Source organism: Nansenia antarctica (assembly GCF_963989245.1).
Source record: "Nansenia antarctica genome assembly, chromosome: 18".
NCBI classification, from domain to species: domain Eukaryota; kingdom Metazoa; phylum Chordata; class Actinopteri; order Argentiniformes; family Microstomatidae; genus Nansenia; species Nansenia antarctica.
Window position 1 is genome coordinate 7,170,016 of NC_137691.1, and position 20,920 is coordinate 7,190,935.

Sequence of the window (20,920 nt, forward strand, 5' to 3'; positions counted from 1 at the left end):
CAGACAGGAGGCTAACACCGTGGGCTAGCTACTACGGTCGCCAGAATCATCTTTTTTTGGGCAGCTAACGTTAGCCATCAGTAGCATGGTGAAAATAAAGTAAATTGACAGCGTACAGAAATTCCCAAGTATAATCCAAAACCAATCTCGACTTGGGTCTATATTAAAAGTGCAATAAAAATAACCCAAAACTTAGCAACGCCTCTCTTGACAAGCTAACGTTACAGGAAACGACCAGTTGATTGACACGCAGGACCAGAAGTGCCTGTGCGACTCTGATTGGTTAGCAGATGGTTTCGTTTTTTCGCTTGCTCCCTCCCACCCACGACTGTCTAACGTTCCTATTGGTCTGTTGCATGTATGCGGAACAAGCGCAGACAAGAACTTAATTGACCGTGACACGTACAGTAAGATGTGGTTAGTCCAACTTGTAGAACATGTTTCAGTGTCATTATGCAAGACTGTTGCCTCTGTGGGTGCTTTTGAGGCAAAAGACCTAAATAGTCAGGAATAATGCCCAGAAATTATCTGATTGATCTAATGCCTATGATCACAAGATGATTATTTTTTGCCTAAAATGTAAATTAAATAGTTTAATTTACATTTAAAACTACATTAATTTAACAATAAATGGTTGTTTCCTTTTACAACCATGAGATTCTCCAGATAGATAAACACACTTTCGACAGAAAAATCTTGACAGTGTATTTCTAAGATCTTTAATTTAAATTAGCGAAGAATGAGTATACAAAGACTTTACAAGGCAGCTCAAAGTGACTTGGTGTACAAGAATTTACAATGTAACAAAATTTGATCTGTTTGACATCTTCACCCAATTTACACCCCTCAAACCACAAGGAAGTGTGCTTACAACGATCTTCGCTAACTCAATCAAAAATAATCCCCTCACATGTTGAAGCAAAATTATTTCCAGATTTCAAGGAGCTACAATTACTCAGAAAATATACATATTAAGCCCTTTTACAACTCTGCACAAACCTTGGCTACAATAAAGATTCTTTGAGGGGTTATTATTTTTGGTTAATTCTGCATTTGATTGGCATTGCACTTTTCTATTTCAGCTCTCCTATGCCAGGATAGTAACTTTGGCATAACGTTGTTGATCAAATACAGCCAAGCTCCAATCACAGGACTCATTCTAGTATCATTTGGTTTCAAATCCCTTTAGTGTATAAATGGCATCACACCATTTCTTACATAAAATTACTCGAAACTTCCACTGTCCCATAATTGACAAACGCATAAATTCAACATTTCCAGAAAGAAAATGTATGCATGGAATAATTATGATCAATGTTTCAACAAGCATGTCCATTGACAAATACCAAATTAACTTAAATAGTCGAAAGAGCAAAAAAAAAAAAAAAAAAGACAATTCACACTGGTTTGAATTCTAAATATATCTAAATGTGGTTTGTCCTGTAAACCACATCAGCATGGGTTCCCCACTTACTTTCAACATTCAGGAGCTGAACTTGCTGTTTCTTTTGTCATTTCCAAACCTTAAGCTTGGAAAAAAAACACTTTTAACCGGGTTAACCAAGGAACAGTCAATAGAACACTGTCCCTTACACAAATATGTCCATCCAGTTTATCGCATTCGTCATTTCCCCCATTGCATCACCCACAGAGGTCATTACCTCACAGTGACATACAGCAGGCAAATACAGAGCAATTAAGTACTATACGTACTTAACGATACTCAAGAACTGCCCTGGTTACACAATGAAATGGCATCACATTCCGTAGAGATTAAAGTTAAACCTCATATTCAGTCCAAGTCATTGGAAAATGTTTTACAAGTGCATATTGACCAGTCCATGGCTCTTTCCACCTCTCTCTCTCATATTAGCTGATCGTTACAGGTATTGAAATGATGCGTTTTCAAACAGAAATTACCTTCCACAAAAGAGGGGGGGGGGGGGGGGGGGCGAAAACAAAACCTGACACTACTACACTACCACAGCTAAGACATTTTAGATTTCATTGTGCAAGGTACAAATGATGTCTGATGAGGATGAAAACACATTTCTGAGTGTGGAGAGACAGGTGTTTCTGTGGTCACTGTTTATTTCTCTTTCCCCAGCTAGGGCTCGGTGGCTGCAGAGAGACCAGGTGTTAAGTTCAGAGATCTGATGGATGAGAGAGGGAGACTCCCTGACTCCTAGCCTTTACACAGGTGCTTGGTTCCCACGGCAACGAAAAGAACTCCCACCACAGCTCATAATTCCACGTCTTCAGAGTCAGAGGCGCCGGTGGTCTGGGCCTCATCCTGCGAATCTCCCCACACGAACCTGTAGTTGTTCTCCAACTCCTGTTGCCTCTTCTGCTCCTTGTACACCTCCTCCGTGCCCCCCGTCTGAGTGACAAAGGAATTAGCAGATTATGGCACACTTTTTCTTTCTTTAAAAAAAAAAAATAATAATAATCTGAGTGGGGCAGTTTCACTCACATTTTTCGTTTTAATGACAGATATAGTAGAGATTATGACAGGAAGGATGGGTGAGAGAGAGAGAGAGAAGGGATGATATGCAGGATATGTCCGCGGCTGGAATCGAACCAGGATCCCTGCGGTACATGGTCAGCGCTTAATCCACTACGCCACCTAAGCGCCCCATTATGGCACACTTTTACTTACATTGCAATTGTTTCGACTGAAGACCTACCTCTTCGGGGCCGCACCTTAGCTATCCAGAAGCTTCCCCTTCCTCCTGTCTGTCGTGTTAATATTACTTTATTCCGTCATTTAAAATAAACAACCAGTGCTTCACATAAAGGTCGCTCTTTCACAAAAGTGGGTGTTTTAATTTACCAATAGGTTGATAAGCAGTTCCCTGAAGGACTTTGTATCTTCTTCAGTCAGCCACTGGTCCCCGGCCTCCTCCGCTGTCCTCCGTGTTAGTATCTTCACCTCAATCTTACCTAGAAAAAAGCACTAGCCAAGTTACACACCCTTGAAGTACTATGGAATAAAGTAAATACAACACACCCATATTATCTCTCGTGCGCGTCATTTAACACAAATATACACCAGAGAGGTTTAGATTAGCAAATAGACATATGTCAATGTCTAATTTCATGGCATATTAATCACATTCAAAAGGTCAGCAAAAACCAGTAATACGGTCAACAAAGACACAGAAAAACAGGACATGGAAAGTGCATGAGAGACAGACCATGAATATGGATGAAGCCTAAAATAGAGTGTCGTCCAAATTTAACGACTTGACCGTTTCTCAACAAAGACAGCGAATACTCTCCCCCAAAGCACTGCCCTTGATTTTCTAGCGCCTTCCTACACTCTTTCCACCTGAGAAGTGGGGATATCAGGCTACAAAGCTTGAAGATTTGGAATAGATGTGAGAGATGATTGTGTGTGTGATGTCTGTGTTACTAGGGAGCCCTTCTATTCTTGGAACACAACCCAAATACGCCGAGGAGATGAGAAGAGAGAGTGACATGATTGTATGCTATAGATAGCAGACAGAAGAGAGAGACAGGCCGTGTGTTTTTCGGGGCACACCCCTTCCTACCTTCGGCCTTCAGTCCCGCTTTCTCTAGCTGCTCTTTAACCACGTCCTTAATGTGCTGCCACTGGGGGTCTCCTTCGCCCATCTCCTGAACTTTGACCTCCCCATCAGGGCTGCCGCCCGTCTTATATTTAGTAATTCTGATCTTAACATGGTCATCAGCCGCTTGGTCTGGGGGTGACGGAACAAAAGAGGGACAACAGAAGTGTGTAGGGCAGCAGGGTGTATGTCAGGAGGCAAAAAAATGTTTTAATAAATAATTTAAAAAATCTGATGTTGGAGCCAAAGTTCAATTCAATTGTATGGTGCATTTTCACATGGATTTCCAGATGGACTTCACAATTATATCCCTCTTCCAATCTAATTAATTAATTTTGCCATTTAGCAGACGCCTTTATCCAAAGCGACTTACAATTACGAATTACAGGGACATTCCCCCTGGAGTAACTGAGGGCTAAGTGCCTTACTCAAGGGCACACTAGTAGTGGTGTGGTTTCAGGCGGGATTTGAACTCACAACCTTCCGATCACAAGTCCAACTCACTATCCACTAGACCACCACTACCCCCAATCCCCCAACAAGGTATATATATATTAGGCGACAGTGGCAATTGGCAATAAAAAAAAAAGCCAAGTTACGGTAATTTAGCATATTGATGGTAGTACTATGATATGCCTTGCTCTGTTATCGTTAGACTGCTGTCCTATCAGTACACCAGTAGAGCCTGTAGAGTTGATCTGGTCTTCCCTGAGCATAAACAACGAGTCTCACTGAGTACTGAACATGAGATGACATTATGACCAACATCTATATGAATGAATACCCACAGTATGTTGATGCACACATGAGCCCTTTTCACACATAGTTCCCTGTAAATTACATGGAATCCCAACCCGGGACCGCCAGTGATTTTCGCCGTTCACACATGAGCTAAATGCCCTAACATTCCCGTGTTGTGCCTTTACACACATGTCAATGGCATTCCCGGGTTTGCATAAGCTACTTGAATCACACGTTCAACTGGATGCAGAACTGGAACGTAGTAGACGTGAATTCGAACAAGACAGGCTGGCGTGTGAGACTGCCATATGGGAGGAAGAGCGGCAGTTGCTATGGCCTTTGTTCAGGCACAGTTGGGTGTTTGTAAATTACATACGTAATAGTGATCATACCTCCGTTTTATATGTATTTATCATATTTTTTACATTCATTTAACAGCGAGTTAACTTGTATTATGCTTATCCTCACCAAGTTCACTCGCCAACTAAAGCACTTGACTACTGTTGATATCGGCCTGAGTAGGCACAGTTGAAGCGAGGCAGTGACTGGAAATGCCACTGGTAAACACTGCGTAAACATATCACAAATGTAGTGTACATTTGATAAGTAAGTATATCTAGCTAAGTAAGTAAGCTAGCTAACTATGATTAGAAATGAAGTAGTATACAGTGCCCCGCGGTGGCGTAGCAGTCTAAGCACTAGCCACTAGTGCAAGCTGCCCACCGGGGACTGGGATCGAATCCCGGTCTCGCCAGACCTGGATATGGCCGAGGCACACAGGGAGCGGCATATTGAGCGGCCGCTCCAGAGGGCGGTATAGGACTATTTCCGGACAAGGATCCGTCGCGGGGGGGGGAAATAAAAAAATAAAAAATGAAGTAGTATACAGTTGTGGAATTATATTTAGTAGTAGCGATATTCAGGGTCTGGGGCAGTTCTTATGCGCTCTGGGCTCTCTCCCTGCTGATTGCGCAATGCAGGACAGCTGTGGGAGGAGATGGTGTGGGTGCTCCATAATGCATCTATATCACAAATATATATATCCATGGAATTACACATGGTCTTGACCAGGGTAAATTGCCTGAGCCGATTTCCTTGAAATTCTGTTCACACTTGTCCCTTACCGGGTAAATTCCATGGAATTTAATGGGAAAGCTCGAATGTGTGAATGGGGTTATAGACTCGTGACCCAGAGGCAGAGTGAGAGGCCTGTTACCTGGCTGCCGTGGGGCCAGGCTGGGGCTTCCCCTGGCTGGGTCGTTGGCCCTCTGGCCTCCCCCCGTCTGGGGCTCTGCCTCTGGGTCCTGGGCATCTTTGTCCTCCAGGCGGTCCAGCAGCTTGTCCAGAGTGGTCTCTAGTGTTTGAGTGGCCTGTGTGCGATCAAACTCTCCTTTCAACCCCTCGGTCTCCAGCTCCTGCTGTGCCTGGAATACAGAGAGAGGCTGGTCATAAAAAAAAACACTAATGATCTGCCAATAAATGATCTGTTACATTGATGTTGGGGTGCAAAAAAGCATCATCCGCACACTCAAGTCTATGCACAAACGTCGTTTATTGCGAGCTTTCGGTCATAGACCTTCTTCAGGCATCTACATTGATGTTGGGGAAGGAAAACTACAGGACGACCAATCTCATAATAATAATAATAATAATAATAATAATAATAATACATTAGACTTATATAGCGCTTTTCTAGACACTCAAAGACGCTTTACAAACTGAAAAGATAGAGTAGTAAAATACATTTTAAAAAGAATAATAATTAAAGAAAGTATAGGGGTCTAATTAATTTTTAGATTACTAAATCTAAATTTAAGTGTCTTTGTAGGTCAATCTACTCTGTATTAGGGGTGGGCATCGACGATCGATAATTGATCGATAAGGATCTTGGTCGATCACAAAAAAAAAAAAAAAAGCCCACCCCTACTCTGTATACTGCAAGTATATCTAGTAGATTTCGGGAGGAGAAGCGGCGAAAACAAGCAACGCCAGAGTCCTCTCTCGACCGGCATTTTTTGAAAAGTGAAAAGTCTTACGAGTATGATCAATGTAATGTTGATCATATGTTAGTTAGTTCGTTTGCAGCCCTGTATAATTCCAGACAATGACTAAGAAATTCTACAACGGATAGTGACTTTATCACAAATGAGAAATCTACATCAACTAAAGATACATATTTTTTTTTTTTTAAGAATAAAAACCGTTTTATCTGACTTCGTTGCCATCTCTTCTGTCTGTACCTCGTCTATGATGTGGTCAAACGACTTCTGCACCTCCTCTTTAATCTCCTCGATCTTGGCCGAGGACACAGTGAGGTCGCCCATCTCCTCCTCAAACTCCTGCAGCAGACGCATGTTTATATCCACCTCCTCTTCATCACTCTTCCTCTCCTTTTCCTCCTCTATAGGAGGGTCTGTTGGTTGTTGTTTTTTGGCCTGACTTTGTGCTTTCTGAGAATACAGTAAGAGAGAGAGAAAGAGTCATATTAAAATGAAATTCACAAATGTGACGGCCGCTGGTGAAAGCGGGAGGAACAAGTCGGAAACCAATCAAAATGTTCTGACTTTTATTCTGAACAATTTAAAGAAATGTCAACGTTGTTGAAAACCAATGACGCTAGTCAAGCCAAAATATCGCAATGCAATGGATTCGGTGAGTAATCCGCAATACTCTACACACTAACTAGGTAGTAGTGGGGATTACCGGTACTCACCGAATCAATTGTCATTGATTTTCAACAACGTTGGACATTTCTTTACATTTTTCAGAATAAAAGTCTGAACATTGGTCGGTTGCCAACTTGTTCCCGCGTTCACCAGCTGCTGTCCCACATTATGAAATCACAGAGTTATGTATTGTATAAACTATTTTTGAACAACAGTTATCTTACCTTTCTGTTGCTCTCTTTCAGATGCTGGACAAATTTCATCAGGTCTGCAGGGTCTGTGATGATTTTGAAGTTGAATTTTTCATCTCCAAAACCTGCAAATCAGAAACAAGAGAGGTAATCAATGCAAGGATTATACCTGACAGTGAGGAGTGTTCACAGTACTGTTTGTTGATGGTAATGTGATATACATATGTGATATACATTACCTTCCTCTAACACCTCATTATCGGTGAGCAGATCATCGCGGGCATCATCTCCAGCCTGTGAAAATACAACAGCTTTTAGCGCCATCTTGTGGAGGTTCAAGGGACTAGCGCGTCCAAGTTACCCCGAGGATTAGGTAGTAATTACAAGGGTACAAAAGGCAGAATAAGAATTAGGGGTACACAAATCAAGGCATTCATTAATGTAGGGTTGGGGAGAGATAACTGAGACATCATTTTGTCGCATAAGAAGAAGTAAAACTAAAAGAAGAATGAAAAGATTTTATGTTTCCTTCATCCCTAGTGCTATTAATATGCTAAATGGCAAATAGTACTTTGGCTGCATTCTTGCATTCCTCCAGCACTTTTTTTTGCACACTTGCAACTTTTCGGTATGAATTTCCATTTCTCTGTATTAGCTCTGCGATTTTATTGTATTGATTATTGTGCTGAGGTTGATGTGATGTTGTCCTTTTTGTATTCTGGCTGCAAAACTAATTTCCCCTAGGGGACAATAAAGAAACCTTGAACCTTGAAACATCAAAAAGTTTCAAAAACATTAAAGAAAAAACAAAAAAACGATCAGTCACTTGCTACCTCATGCTTTGTTTGGATGTCGGTTGCCGTGGCACCCTCTGGCCTCGTCACCCCCTCCCAGAAGTCAGAGTCCTCTGGTTCTCCTTCCACGGGATCATCAGGCATGAGAGCAGCATCTGTTCCAACAGGGATATGTAAACAACACTGTTATTATCTACGTTGCGATCCCAAGCATCAGCATTTCGACTTGCCTGCAACATGAGATTAATCAGAATTAAGAAGTATCTGTGCTCTGTAAAAAATGTCACTAGTCACTCTACTCACAGGCCACGCACACACACATACACAATTTGAAAATGAACATAATCTTGGTAGTTGACTGAAATAAAGAGGATAGATGAATAAGTGATGGATGGGGGGAAAATAGGTATTACCTCAGGATTAATTGATTGTGTTCTCACCTGCTTAATGCAGCATCCTTGTAATATCTATATCTATATACGGTATATATATATATATCCCTGTATAACTGTAATGATACATACTCACACTCCAATATTTCTAATGTCATATTCATGGAAAACTTGTTTGCTTATTACAATGGGTGTCTCTCTCTCTCTCTTACGAGAGAAATGAAGCCATCTTGCACTGCCACATACTATCTTCTGGGAACGAAGGCCTCAGAAGGTCAAAGCAAGAAGGGTCCATTGTACAACTTGTGTGACTAACAAGTAACTTTTTATCCGTGGAGAACCAATTATATTGCGAAGCACATTCTGACGTAAATGTAAGTACAAAAAGTAAATGGAGTGGGAAATTATTGAACGGAAGGTTTCTCCCAGGGCTGTTTGATCGATAAACATCACCTAGACTCTGCAAATCTACCGTGTGATCTTCCTTCACCACCTCTATAGTCCTTCACAAAGTTAGCCAGGGTTCCTACAAGTTTCAACAAGTAAAATTTAAGACCTTTTTAGACCACTTTGGATATCTTTTGATACTATTCGTGACACCTTGATAGCTTTTTGTCATCCTCGAGGTGATGAAATTAGGTATTTCACTGCCATACAGAAAAAAAAGGAAGCGAATTGGCATTTTTGTTGGTTCCAGCCTGATTAATTTCCGCGTAAATAGATGTGGTCGGACTGATTTCCTTTACTTTTTAATACCTAGCACCTCAATTTTAGACCGAATAACTGGAATTTGGGACCTTTTTAGGCCTTATAAATCGGATTGCTGGATTTTAGACTTTACGGCTTTTTAAGACCAGTGCGGGAACCCTGGTTAGCACAAAAATAAAGTACGTACCGTAAACTAACTATGAGCCCATAATCACAATACATGGATAGAAGAGCACCCGCAATTTTTTAGAAAATGCACCTTTTGTGTCTGAACCCATGACGTCCGGATCATCAGTGGGCGATGCCAACTCATCTGTCATCTCATCCACTGTGCCGTCTGTCCCCTTGTCACCAGCCAACATCTCATCAAGAGTCTTCAGCTCTTCAGAGATCTGCTCCACTTTACGCTTTGTATCAGCTGACAGAAAGAGAAGGAGAGAGAGAGAGAGAGAGAGAGAGAGAGAGAGAGAGAGAGAGAGAGAGAGAGAAAGAGAAAGAGAGTAAGAAAGAGGGTGGCATTATTTCTTGGCAGTGTTTCCCCTAGGTTTGCTGCCTTGGGGGGGTGGCATGGACCGTGGAATGGACCCCCCCCAGGGGGTAAGACCCTGCCTCATACCAGCGTCATGTCCAGGGGTGTACTTGTACATTAAGCCGCCTCACGCTACGGAAACAGGAGATAGGCTCCAGAACCATCGGTTCTCAAGGCTACTTACTTATGTGGTCTTGACTACCTGTCCACTTTCTCACCTGGTTCTTGCTCTCTCTCTGGTGTGCCGACACCATCCTGCTCTCTCTCCTTCTCTCCCTCCCTATCCTCCTCTCTCCCTTTTGCTGTCAACCAAAAGGTAAACAAAACAGCCAGAGTATTTATAATCTGCTGTGGGCAATCCAGTCAGATAATGTCATTTTGACTTTACTCTCTCACCTGAAAAAAAATCATATGTCCAACTATAAAAAACTGACATTTCCAATGCTTCAATCAACTGTCCATGTACTGTAAATATGCCATTATGGTATTACCATGAAGCCCAACTCTAGCAGAATAAGAAAGATAGTATATCTACTTTAAGTAAAATAATAAAGTGCCTCCAGTTAGCTCTTTAGCTGGCAAGTGTGCAAGGAGACTAGCTCATCTCATCACCTCTGAGCTAGCTAGCTTGCTAGTTCTTTGACACTATTTACTAGGGGTGTAACGGATCACCTAACTCACGGATCGGATCGTGTCACGGTTTTTGAGTCACGGATCGGATCATTTTTCGGATCAACACAAAACATAAAAATAAAAATAAAAGCCTTTTCCTCGAATTCTGTAAAAACACCACTTTTACTGTGTGAAACCCAACAACATTCAAGATGTCAAAACTGGTGTATATATATACATACATACATAACATATTCTACACTCAAACATTAGGCTACATATTAAACAGAAACATTCAACTTAAATGATGCAGTAGGAGAGAGGGAGGAGGCACCTGGTTGCAGCAGTGAATCACTGGGCTCTTTAAAGCAGACAAATAAACATGTTTTATGCCACTTTTAACTAAATAATAAAGTGAAACCTTACTTTAAACATGGTATGAAAACATTGGCTACATTATCAGAAGTTGTCAAGCTGCCTTTTTCGTGCCTCCCGTCAACACACCAGGGTGATGTCACGGCAAATGTGTGGCCATGCTCGTACGACTTTCTCTTTGCACAACGCTTAAACACCGTAACTTTTTTATCGACCACACTTTGTCCGTCATTGTTATAATTGACAGAGAAGCCAAAGTGCTCCCATACATGGGATTTAAATGACGAGGGAGGCATTTCGAGTTCTTCTCTGTCGCCAACATTAGCAGCACTACTCTACTCGCCATGAAACACTTGGGCTGCGTTCGTAAATTTGGTCTGAGAGCGCCGGAGAGCACACTGGGTCCGACGTCATAAAGGGACCAAGTAATTTGATTGGACAAGAGGCGTTCCATGAATGCTGATCAGATTCCAGAGCGAATTTACGAACGCAGCCTTGTTATGGATTGTTTTCTTTCATTATCAACCTATCATTGCGCTTTAGAGTAAAACAAAGCACGCAACTGTCGCGTCTATCTTTTCATGGCAACTCTACATTGTGATTTACAAGAGATATTAACTAATATTAAGTAATATTATTACTTGGTTACATTTTGCAATTGATCCGCGGTACACATGCGTTACACCCGTACTATTTACACTATGGAACTATAGTCAGACACTTTCTAGTCACGATAATAACGACCAATTTTAACCAACTTTCTCTGTCAGAACACTCAGCAATTATATTTGCTAACGTTTCAACTTGCTTACTTTCAATCTGCAGACATCACAGCCGGCAAAAACTCTCGCGTCTCGCGTGCACACTTGCGCAAAATCTTGTATTATTCTCCAGCGCTGGCACAGCGCGAAGTGTGGAGATAGGTTTGGCTATGCGAGACTACTGGCGGACTAACGTTACCAACGAGCCCATGGGCTTGCCACTCACCAGATTCGGGTTGGGTTTTTAAAAAAGCGGATATTTTAGCCTACTTGTCAGATGTTTGGTGTCTACGTCCGTAATAATTCCTCTTTCTTGGGGGGGCGGGGGGTTCCGTTGGGGGGGCGGCCCGCCCCAATGGTAGGGGAAACACTGAGGGTTAATACAACATTTAGGCTGGACACCCTCCTTTAAAAGACCCAACAACACCCCTGCGGACTCACAGACTTGAGCCCTGACGTAGTCCATGTACTGCTGGGCACTGAGGGCCGGCTGGCACACGATGCCCTGGGGCTTGGCAGTGGAGGGCGGGCGCAGGAAGGGGTGCTGGCAAGAGCGGCCGGTGTGGACCGTCAGCACGTAGCGGCAGGACTGGGGCTCGTCCACCCGGGCGATGTAATCCCCAGAGCCATCCTCACACACAAACTGGTAAATATGACACAACGTATTAAAGCATCCAGTGAATTAAAATTGCATCCGTTTATGGACTCATTTTCAGTTGAACTGAAAGTCTTTTTTTTACGGTAAATCAAACACAGATGCCTCTCTTGATCGTCGTTACAATAGCAAGAAAATGTTGAAATGAAGAGCCCACTCGATATAACAAACAACAGTTTTAGGATCACTAAATACTTATAATTTGTGAATTGGATTCACTGTATAGTCTGCCATAGGCTACTGGGTAAGTGATACATGGCTTGTAAACAAACATCCGTTTTAGGACGTGTTCAAAAGAAAGGACTGTGTGATCATCCAATTATGTGATGTTAGGTGTTTTTAGCATGTTGATGTTCCATCAGCCTGTTGTGATGTGACCATCTCACACATCATCCAATTCTCTCTCACCCTGACTTCAGTCTCCCTGGGGGTCCCATTGAGGTCACACTTGGAACCGTTGACATAGGTTTGACTATGGTAGCGCTTCAGTCTGTGCTGCTTGGAAGCCTGAGAGGAGGAAAAGAAAGAGAAAGGAGAGAGAGAGAGAAATCACCTCATTAGTGTGTATACTACATCTTCTGGGGCGGCTGTGGCGCAGGAGGTAGAGCTGCCGTCTACCGGTAATGATCGCAAGGTTGGCGGATCGGCGCTTCGAGCCCCGGCTGGCCACATGTCAAAGTGTCCTTGGGCAAGACACGGAACCCCAAATTGCTCCCAGTGAGCGGGCCAGCGCCTTGCATGGTAGCTTGCCGCCATTGGTGTGTGAATGGGTGAATGAGAGGCCATTGTAAAGCTTTTGGATAAAGGTGCTATCTATACAAGTCAATTTCTGGACGTTTGCTCCTTTCCCTGCAGTACAGTGAGCTTTAACCAGGGTTCCCACACCTTCTGAAACATCAAATTCAAGCTCCTTTCAAGGACTCAATTCCCCCAAATTCAAGGACCCAACACGGTATAGTTTGAGACAGATCTAGATGAGAATTTATATAATAGGAACTATCCGCTCACAGACAACAATTAAAAGGAGAGAGAGAGAGGGGAATTCAAGCACTTTGAATGATCCATGTCTATTTTCAAAAACTTTTAAGACCTGGATTTCTTTTTTTCAAATTCACAAACTTTCAAGGATTTCAAGGACCCGTGGGAAGTTGAACCCTGTATAACTGATGTCTGTATAAATGGACTGCACTTATATAGTGCCTTCTTCCAAAGCGCTTTACAATGGCCTCTCATTTCACACACACATTCACAGACGCACCAATGGCGGCAAGCTACCGTGCGAGGCACCAGCCCGCTCATTAGGAGCAATTTGGGGTTCAGTGTCTTGCCCAAGGACACCTCAACACGTGGACAGGAGGAGCTGGGGATCCAACCGCCAACCTTGTGAACATTAGACACTGGCTCTACCTCCTGAGCCACAGCCACCCTGTAGGTGTCTGCTCTGTCTACTGAACAGGGTCATGCTGTTCTTTGACTGATAATGTCAACAACAGCAGCAGGTAGTACTGTTCCAAAGCACAATGCTGTGTTCCAAAGCTAACATGACCAGTCGTGTTGAGCAGTCATGACCTCCAACCCATGCAAGCCTACTTCAACAACCTTGGGTGCAAAACAAAACGATTAACGAATCAAAATGGTTGGGAGGTTTTTCAATTCTATCAGATACGTATACTTTTTATATTTTTTTATATTTGCCAGCAAGTACAAATTTAAAATAGGAGTTACACATAAACTTCCAAACACTTCCAAATGAATACAAATTCCTATGAGGGATAGAGGGAGATTGTATATGACCATACAAACTGTTACCTTGGCTGTTTCATTGCTCCAGTCAAACTCTGAATCGTAATAGCCCAGGAATAGAACATCCCCTTTAATTTCTGTGTCTGTGGACAGATACGTGAAAACATACAAAATCCGTTGTCATCTCAAAGACTGTGTGGTAGACTCTACCATTTACATCCATTCCATTGAAGGCAACAATGAGGAAAAACAGTTGGAGAAATCTTACCCTCAAGGTGATACTGTCTGATATGCTGTCCGTAGCAGAACTCATACGTCCACCAGTCCTTTGTCTGTAGTCATAGACAATAACAACGTGTCAGTCTCATAGCAGCTTATGTGACATTTCATAATGCATGTTGTAGACTGTAACAATGGATAATTGACATTCATATATCAAGTGATGTGAGGAAGCTTATTGGCAGATAGATATGTTTGTCTAGACTCTAGGCATTAGGCATTAGGGTTGGCCGGTTTTACGGTCTCATTTTTAAGACCTAGCACCTAATTTGTAGACCGAATAACTGACATTTGAGACATTTTTAGGCCTTATAAGTTGGATTGCTGGGTTTTAGACTTAAAGGCTTTTTAAGACCAGCACGGGAACCCTGTATTTATTGTTATTTTGGTATTTATTGTTATTTTGTTATTATTTGATAAGCCTACTAGATGCTATAGGCACATTTTTGTAGTTAAAATGAAAATAATAATGATAGTCATGATACCCTAAACTGCGGTTAAACAGTTCTCAAGCCTAATGGCCCATAGGAGCAGGAGCCTATCTCCTGTTTCAGTAGCGTGATGTTTGATGTACAAGTACACCCCCTGGACATGACCCCGGTATGTCGCAGGTTCTTACCCCCAATCCAACCCTTAATGCTGAGTGCCAAGCAGGGTACCATTTTTATAGTTTTTGGTATGACTCGGCCGGGGATCGAACTCACGACCTCCCGGTCTCAGGACGGACGCTAACCGCAAGGCCACTGAGCTGGCTACTAGGCATATAACTGAGACTAATTTACTGTACATGGCAGGCTATTAAAATTGACTAGATCAAAATAAAGATTAAATCAGATTACCGGTAGTGCATGTTTGTCTTCAATGCCAATAACAGGGAAGTGAAACCGTCAGCACAGTCACTGGGAAGTGACCGTACAGGACTTCCCTTTTGAGATTGTGTGTGTTTGTGTGTGTGTGTTTGTTTCTCACCTTCACCAGGCAGGGAGCGGTGTCCATGGGCTTGAGGAGGTCTGGGATGCCTGGCCCGCTGTACCCCTGGGAGTCCTGCTCAGAAGCAGGGTCCTGGTGGAACCTCACAGCCTGGGCCGGTAGACGACATTCATACAGCTGCTTGTATTTGCTCGAAACCACCATTACCTCGTCTGTCTCGGCCTGAAATGTTTTTTTAAATTTATTGTGGTTAGATTTTGCATTTAAAATAAAAAATGTCCTTACGATGAATTACTTGTCTTTTCTGTGTAATGACTATGATACATTATTGGTCCAAACATTTAGTAGAACATCTGTGCGGCGGAGTGATACATAATAGTTAAAAGTCCCAGTGCTGTTATACTGTAAATCAGCACTCATGGAATGCCTCTCGTCCAATCAAATGACTTGGTCGGAACTAACTGTTGTATAATGGTTGTTAATGCACAGCCTCTCTCATAGCAGCTCTGACAGCTGTCAGCATTTCTATTAGTTAGTCTAGCCATCTGAGCTAGCAGCTAGCTATCTTTCTACCAACCATATTTCATAACAATGTACAGTTAGCAAACATCAGCATACATAACCCCCCTCATATCATAACCGTACGGCTTAAAAGATAACATCACTGTTGACATTGTTGTTATCTAACTAGCTTGCTAGCTGGTTAACACATTCATGGTTAATTCACATGGTTCATTGTGATTGTTCCATGCATACGCGACTCTTATTAGCCGCCTGCAAAGTTGTCCTGGGTCCTTGAGTGTGTTTTTAGTAGCTTAACGGTATTGTTTGATAGTACTGTTAGCTCATATCCCTCGCTGGGTGAGGCTAGCTAGCTAAACGTAGCGTTAGATAAAACAAGTACCATCACTCAGCTCACCTGTCCCATGATGACTGGGTCGGAGAGAATCTGGATACCGTATTTCATTTCGTTTAATTCCTCTAAATTCAAGAAAGTTGAGACGGATAGCAAACATGTTAGAAAGAAAACGTAGAGTCCCCTCATCCACCTAACCAAGGGAGCAGCCATGATTTCTTTCCCCCCCAATCTGACTGACAGATCGTCTCTTGTTGTTATTTGGGTCCAAGGAAATGGCTCGTAACGACCTGCGGGATGTGGATTGGTCAATATGAACATTACATGTCACATTACGGGCTAATATACATGTCAATCAATTCTACTACGTAGGCCTACACATATCTTTTTTGGGAAACCCTCCTTTCAGACACGAACTCGTCAGCGATTGGTCGGATTTAGCCTGTAAAGGGCGTGACAGAAGACGAGAGGCGTGGCCACACAAATAAGGAGCCTCGGAAACTGATTCAGAGTAGTCAAGTCAAGTCAAGTCAACTTTATTTGTATAGCACTTTACGTGCAGCAATGCTGAGCCAAAGTGCTTCACAGTAAAAATAGATAAAATGCAGGAAACAAGCAAGCACAATGCACACAACACAATGCAACACAAAACATGGCAAAAATCAAAAGAGAAGACAAAAAGGACCAAAACAATAAAACAATAAGACAATAAGAGCCAGGGACCTACAACAAAAACCACAAATAATAAAAGCCAGGGACCAGAGTAGCCCTATCTCTGATCACAACTTTGTGTTGGATACGTTTTCACAGGGCAACTGCCTTTGGATATTCACTACAACGTAACGAAATCTCTACCTCATGTAATATTTTAGTTGATTCAATTATTTCTAAATATAGGCCATAGTGCAGAAAGTAGCCTACCTAAATCAGAGAGCGGTGTAGCTGTCATCATTATGCAGACAGGTACACTTTATAATATCCTTAGAACACTCTGTGCAGGTGTAAGCCAAGAGTAGAATCACATCATTTAGACAAAGAACACTGTGTTGTTTTTATTTATTTTTTAAGTTTAGGCGTCATATCTGCCCTAATCATCTGTTGCACCAGACACTTAAAAAGCCTGGGTATATGAGGTTATATAGGGCCCCATTCCCTGTCAGTTGTAGAAATACGCACAATTTACAAGAAAAAAACTGCAGATCAAGAGAAACTGCATTTTTACTCAGTCAGGAAGTAAAAAAAACAGTGAGAGGTAATGCCACATTCTAGGAAGAAAATTGTAACATATAAAATGCCATTTACATTAATCAAATGATCTTTTACAGGTACAGCTACTTTGAAAGTGAGATGTTTTTTCATAAACTATCATAGCCTCTGAGGACAACTGTCAGAGTAGCATTTGCATCCAATCAACCTGGGTAAAAGAGGGAAGGGAAGTACTGTATTCACATGTGTGGACATGTGCCTGTAGCCTACATGTGCATACAGGAGAAGGGCGAGGTAACAGAGGAATCGAAGAGATTGATGCTGGATTGGTCAAATGTGAGGAAATTAAGGAAAACTATACAGTGGTCACAGATACTCTGTGTCTGATAGGCGCAATGGAGCTGGTCAGTGGTGAGAGGGACAGGATAAGTAGGGGACAACAGAAACCACAAGGGTGTGGCAAGCACACACACTGAAGCAAACTGGTTTAGTGCTTTTATACTAAGATCCCTGGATATTTAGAGACAACACACCACACACAGTTAACAGAGATGAAAGCTGTGACAAGATGCTACATAAAGCAGACACAACAGAGTTTTTGTCACAGTTAGGGTAATTGTATACTTTCTCCGCTGCATCAATTTATAGACATTTACATTGTAGGCAAGTCCTCCTGCACCATGTGACTTGCAGGAAGAGGCCAGTTCCCCCTTCTCCTTCCCCATTTTCTTGCCCTGAGGTGGCCTCTGCTGGAGAGAGAGAGAGAGAGAGAGAGAGAGAGAGAGAGAGAGAGAGAGAGAGAGAGAGAGAGAGAGAGAGAGAGAGAGAGAGAGAGAGAGAGAGAGAGAGAGACAGAGACAGAGACAGAGACAGAGAGAGAGATGATCAATATAGGGTTTATATTGGATGCTGGTCCTTTCAATAGTTGTAGGGTGGTATACAGTTGTAATTTGTTGCATGAATTTTGCAGTGTGGGTGGTAGGCGACTGCATAATGTGAGACTCTCGAAACATACATATAACGTGGGCGCCCTCGTGTGTTAATTGGTTGTAAATAGCGACAGCAATGGATGTTTTACCAACATGTAGCCTAAATGTCTTCCCATAATAATAACAATCATAATCATAATAATCATAATAAAAAATTCCCAAACAAAGCCATGAGTTGGTAGAAATACATCAAAAGATGTGGATTAGATTAGGCCTAGGGCCTATATGAAACATAGAAACATATCAATGCTATGAAAGTCCACAAACTTCAGAACGTAAACAAAACTGCATGCCAGATGTGAGGACTTCCTGTTCTGAGCATTCTAGAGTCCAGTGTAAAGACGGGCCAGCCTTAAGGAGACACATGTCATTTTTGGAGACCGGCCCCGCCACAATAGGGGCCCACACACACACACTCACACCCACACACCCGCACACACACACACACACACACACACACACACACACACACACACACACACACATTCACACCCACACACCCACATACACACACACCCACACACACACACCCACACACACACACCCTCACACCCACACACCCACACACACACACACACACACACACACACACACACACACACACACACACACACACACATACACACACACACACACCCACACACACACACACCCACACACACACACACACACACACCCACACACACACCCACACACACACACACACACACACACACACACACACACACACACACACACACACATCTCTATTTGCATTAGCATGCATCTTTTAATAATAATGACAGTAGCAGGCATACATCACTTTATGGAATGTCTTTGCACGCACCTTAACACAATAGCAATGCGACGCATGCACGATGCGATGTCGTGGATCGACCGCTGGGGGCATCCCTTCCCTCTCCCTTTAAACCACGATCCCGGGGCGCGAATTTGAGGACCCTAGGATGGTAGGGGAAGGTAGAGACTCGCCAGCCAATGAGGGGGCTCTTCACGAGTGCTTCGCCAACCAATCAGGTAGCGGTATTGCCCTGCCTTCCCCTACCATCCTAGGTTCCGCAAATTCGCTCCTGGGGCAAGGCGCACAGCCCTGTGCAGAGGTGAAGCATATCGTCTATCGGAATTGAACCAGTGATATGCCTATTGATGAACATCCACATTGGTGCTTTATGTGTTTTAGCTCCGTTTTTAGAAAAATAATTTCACACATATTATTGTAAGCAGATTGGTGGACATATTTAAGGAGGAGGACAACATCATGGGTGGAGACGCTAAGGTAAGACGTTGTTTCAGTGTGAGTATCATTTCAGCTTATAACGTATAATATAGCCTACAAGCCAAGGATCTGATTTAATTTGCTTCATTAACTGGTCTTTTTTTAAATAATTTTAGACATGCCCTTTTTAACTCGGAAATGAATTCAAATCTGTAATTGTTTAATCGTTCATGCGCTAAATGCAAGATATAACCTATAGACACAGAATTATGGCAAGGTTTATCCAAATTTAGCCTCTAAATTGAGGCGTTGGCGACGTTTTACAAGCGCATCGCTCCAATGTGTCACTGTCTTGTAGTGTGAAAATATCATATCCAGCATAAAATGACAAAGCTATCAAACAATCTGTCTACATTGTTTTTGCACCCGCGGTTAGTTGAGAGGCCTGTCACAGAATGGCTGAATCACATTATATCTCAAAGACATAGGGCATATGTGCGTCGGCATGACATTGCTCCACATTTGATATGAAAATGACACATTCAGCGTGTAGGCTGGTTTGATTACATGGTGCTTCGGAGAGGGATTGGGAATTAAGAATAACGGGGCGCAAGGATGAGATGGTGCATTAGGGACCTCTCAGAGACTGCAGTACACATTCTAATTCCAATTTGGAGTGCATGGGTCCTAGAAAGGCAAAATTAACGTCACGCATTTTGTTGTAGGCCTACACCTTATATCAATCTTACCACCTGTCCCTTCAGACCCCGCTATTCTGATTCTGTTTATCACGTAGCCTATGTTTTGTTCTTCTTGCGCGACACTTTTTCTTTTCATAGGCCTGATCTGGGGAGGATTCCCTCGACTACCCTCGCCTCGTCATATTGTGTTAGTAGACCACCTACAGTAATAATATTATCAGACGCGTACGTCCTAACCACTGGTCCAGTGGTCCATACATTGGTCTATACAGACAAGACCACCCATGCACACTCCAAATGAGGGTGGGCATTGCAAGAAATGTATTCTTTTTTTTGTCCTCGGGCCGCACCCTCATATTAGCAGCTGTTCTATATATCTAGCTAGCCTATAGTATGAATATTCTATAAAACAGTATGCTTCAATTACAATGGCATCCTCTCCCCTTCATTGTCTATTGATTAATGCAGCCTGCTGTCCATTTCAAACCCACATGGAGAGAGAACACTGAACACTGCTGAGTCTCCTGAGACACTTCAACAGCCTCTTTATCTGTGTAAGCACATATTTATAACCTCAAATCCTGTAACATTAAAATGTTAAGTAAAATGCCTATTGTTGGACCACTAATTTATTATTATATTATTATTATTTATTATTGTTTTCTGGGGTGTATCTGTCTTGATCAGGTCTTTCGATAGTAAGCTATTAGCTCGTTGATCCCTAATGAATTCATGTATGAAAATGGGAGTTGCTAAGGACAACATCCCCAAGCAAAGAGAGTGCTGGACATCTGCCGGTTTGCAAGGGGCAGGGCAGGTGATTTATGAACGTTTGCAATGGGGACCCTAGTCTCCTAATAATGGCATGTCGTATGCCCATACTAAAAGCTCTTGGTGCACAAACCCTCTCGCTATTCCCTCAGGAGCTGAAGATCCTGCCAGCTGATGAGGCAGTTCAATTCACCAACCCCCTCATGTCATTTGCACTC

General features: G+C 42.6%; 1 protein-coding gene across 2 annotated transcripts; it reads right to left on the reverse strand.

The window, feature by feature from the left end:
• Positions 1 to 709: 709 nt before the first annotated feature.
• Positions 710 to 16,036, reverse strand: os9 (OS9 endoplasmic reticulum lectin). 2 transcript variants are annotated; one of them, XM_080548246.1, is made up of 15 exons: positions 15,886 to 16,036; positions 15,006 to 15,188; positions 14,026 to 14,089; positions 13,824 to 13,900; positions 12,423 to 12,521; positions 11,801 to 12,002; positions 9,342 to 9,500; positions 8,022 to 8,137; positions 7,428 to 7,482; positions 7,222 to 7,313; positions 6,572 to 6,781; positions 5,548 to 5,746; positions 3,555 to 3,722; positions 2,834 to 2,943; positions 710 to 2,380 (listed from the first exon to the last, which is right to left on the reverse strand). In XM_080548246.1, the coding sequence occupies exons 1-15, from the start codon at positions 16,033 to 16,035 to the stop codon at positions 2,243 to 2,245; spliced, it is 2,022 nt and encodes a 673-aa protein (XP_080404372.1). In that variant the 5' UTR covers position 16,036; the 3' UTR covers positions 710 to 2,242. The 2 variants fall into 2 exon arrangements, with proteins under 2 accessions (XP_080404372.1, XP_080404371.1); XM_080548245.1 differs by having other exon boundaries at positions 5,548 to 5,755.
• Between the last annotated feature and the right edge of the window lie 4,884 nt (positions 16,037 to 20,920).

Excerpts from the sequence above, each read along its gene's own strand:
- os9 (XM_080548245.1), bottom strand. The coding sequence starts at position 16,035 with ATGGCTGCTCCCTTGGTTAGGTGGATGAGGGGACTCTACGTTTTCTTT. Across the intron at positions 9,501-11,800 it reads CTACGTCAGGGCTCAAGTCT|CTGATACAAAGCGTAAAGTG; the intron begins GTGAGTCCGCAG and ends TCTTTCTGTCAG. Across the intron at positions 6,782-7,221 it reads TGAAAGAGAGCAACAGAAAG|AAAGCACAAAGTCAGGCCAA; the intron begins GTAAGATAACTG and ends CTGTATTCTCAG.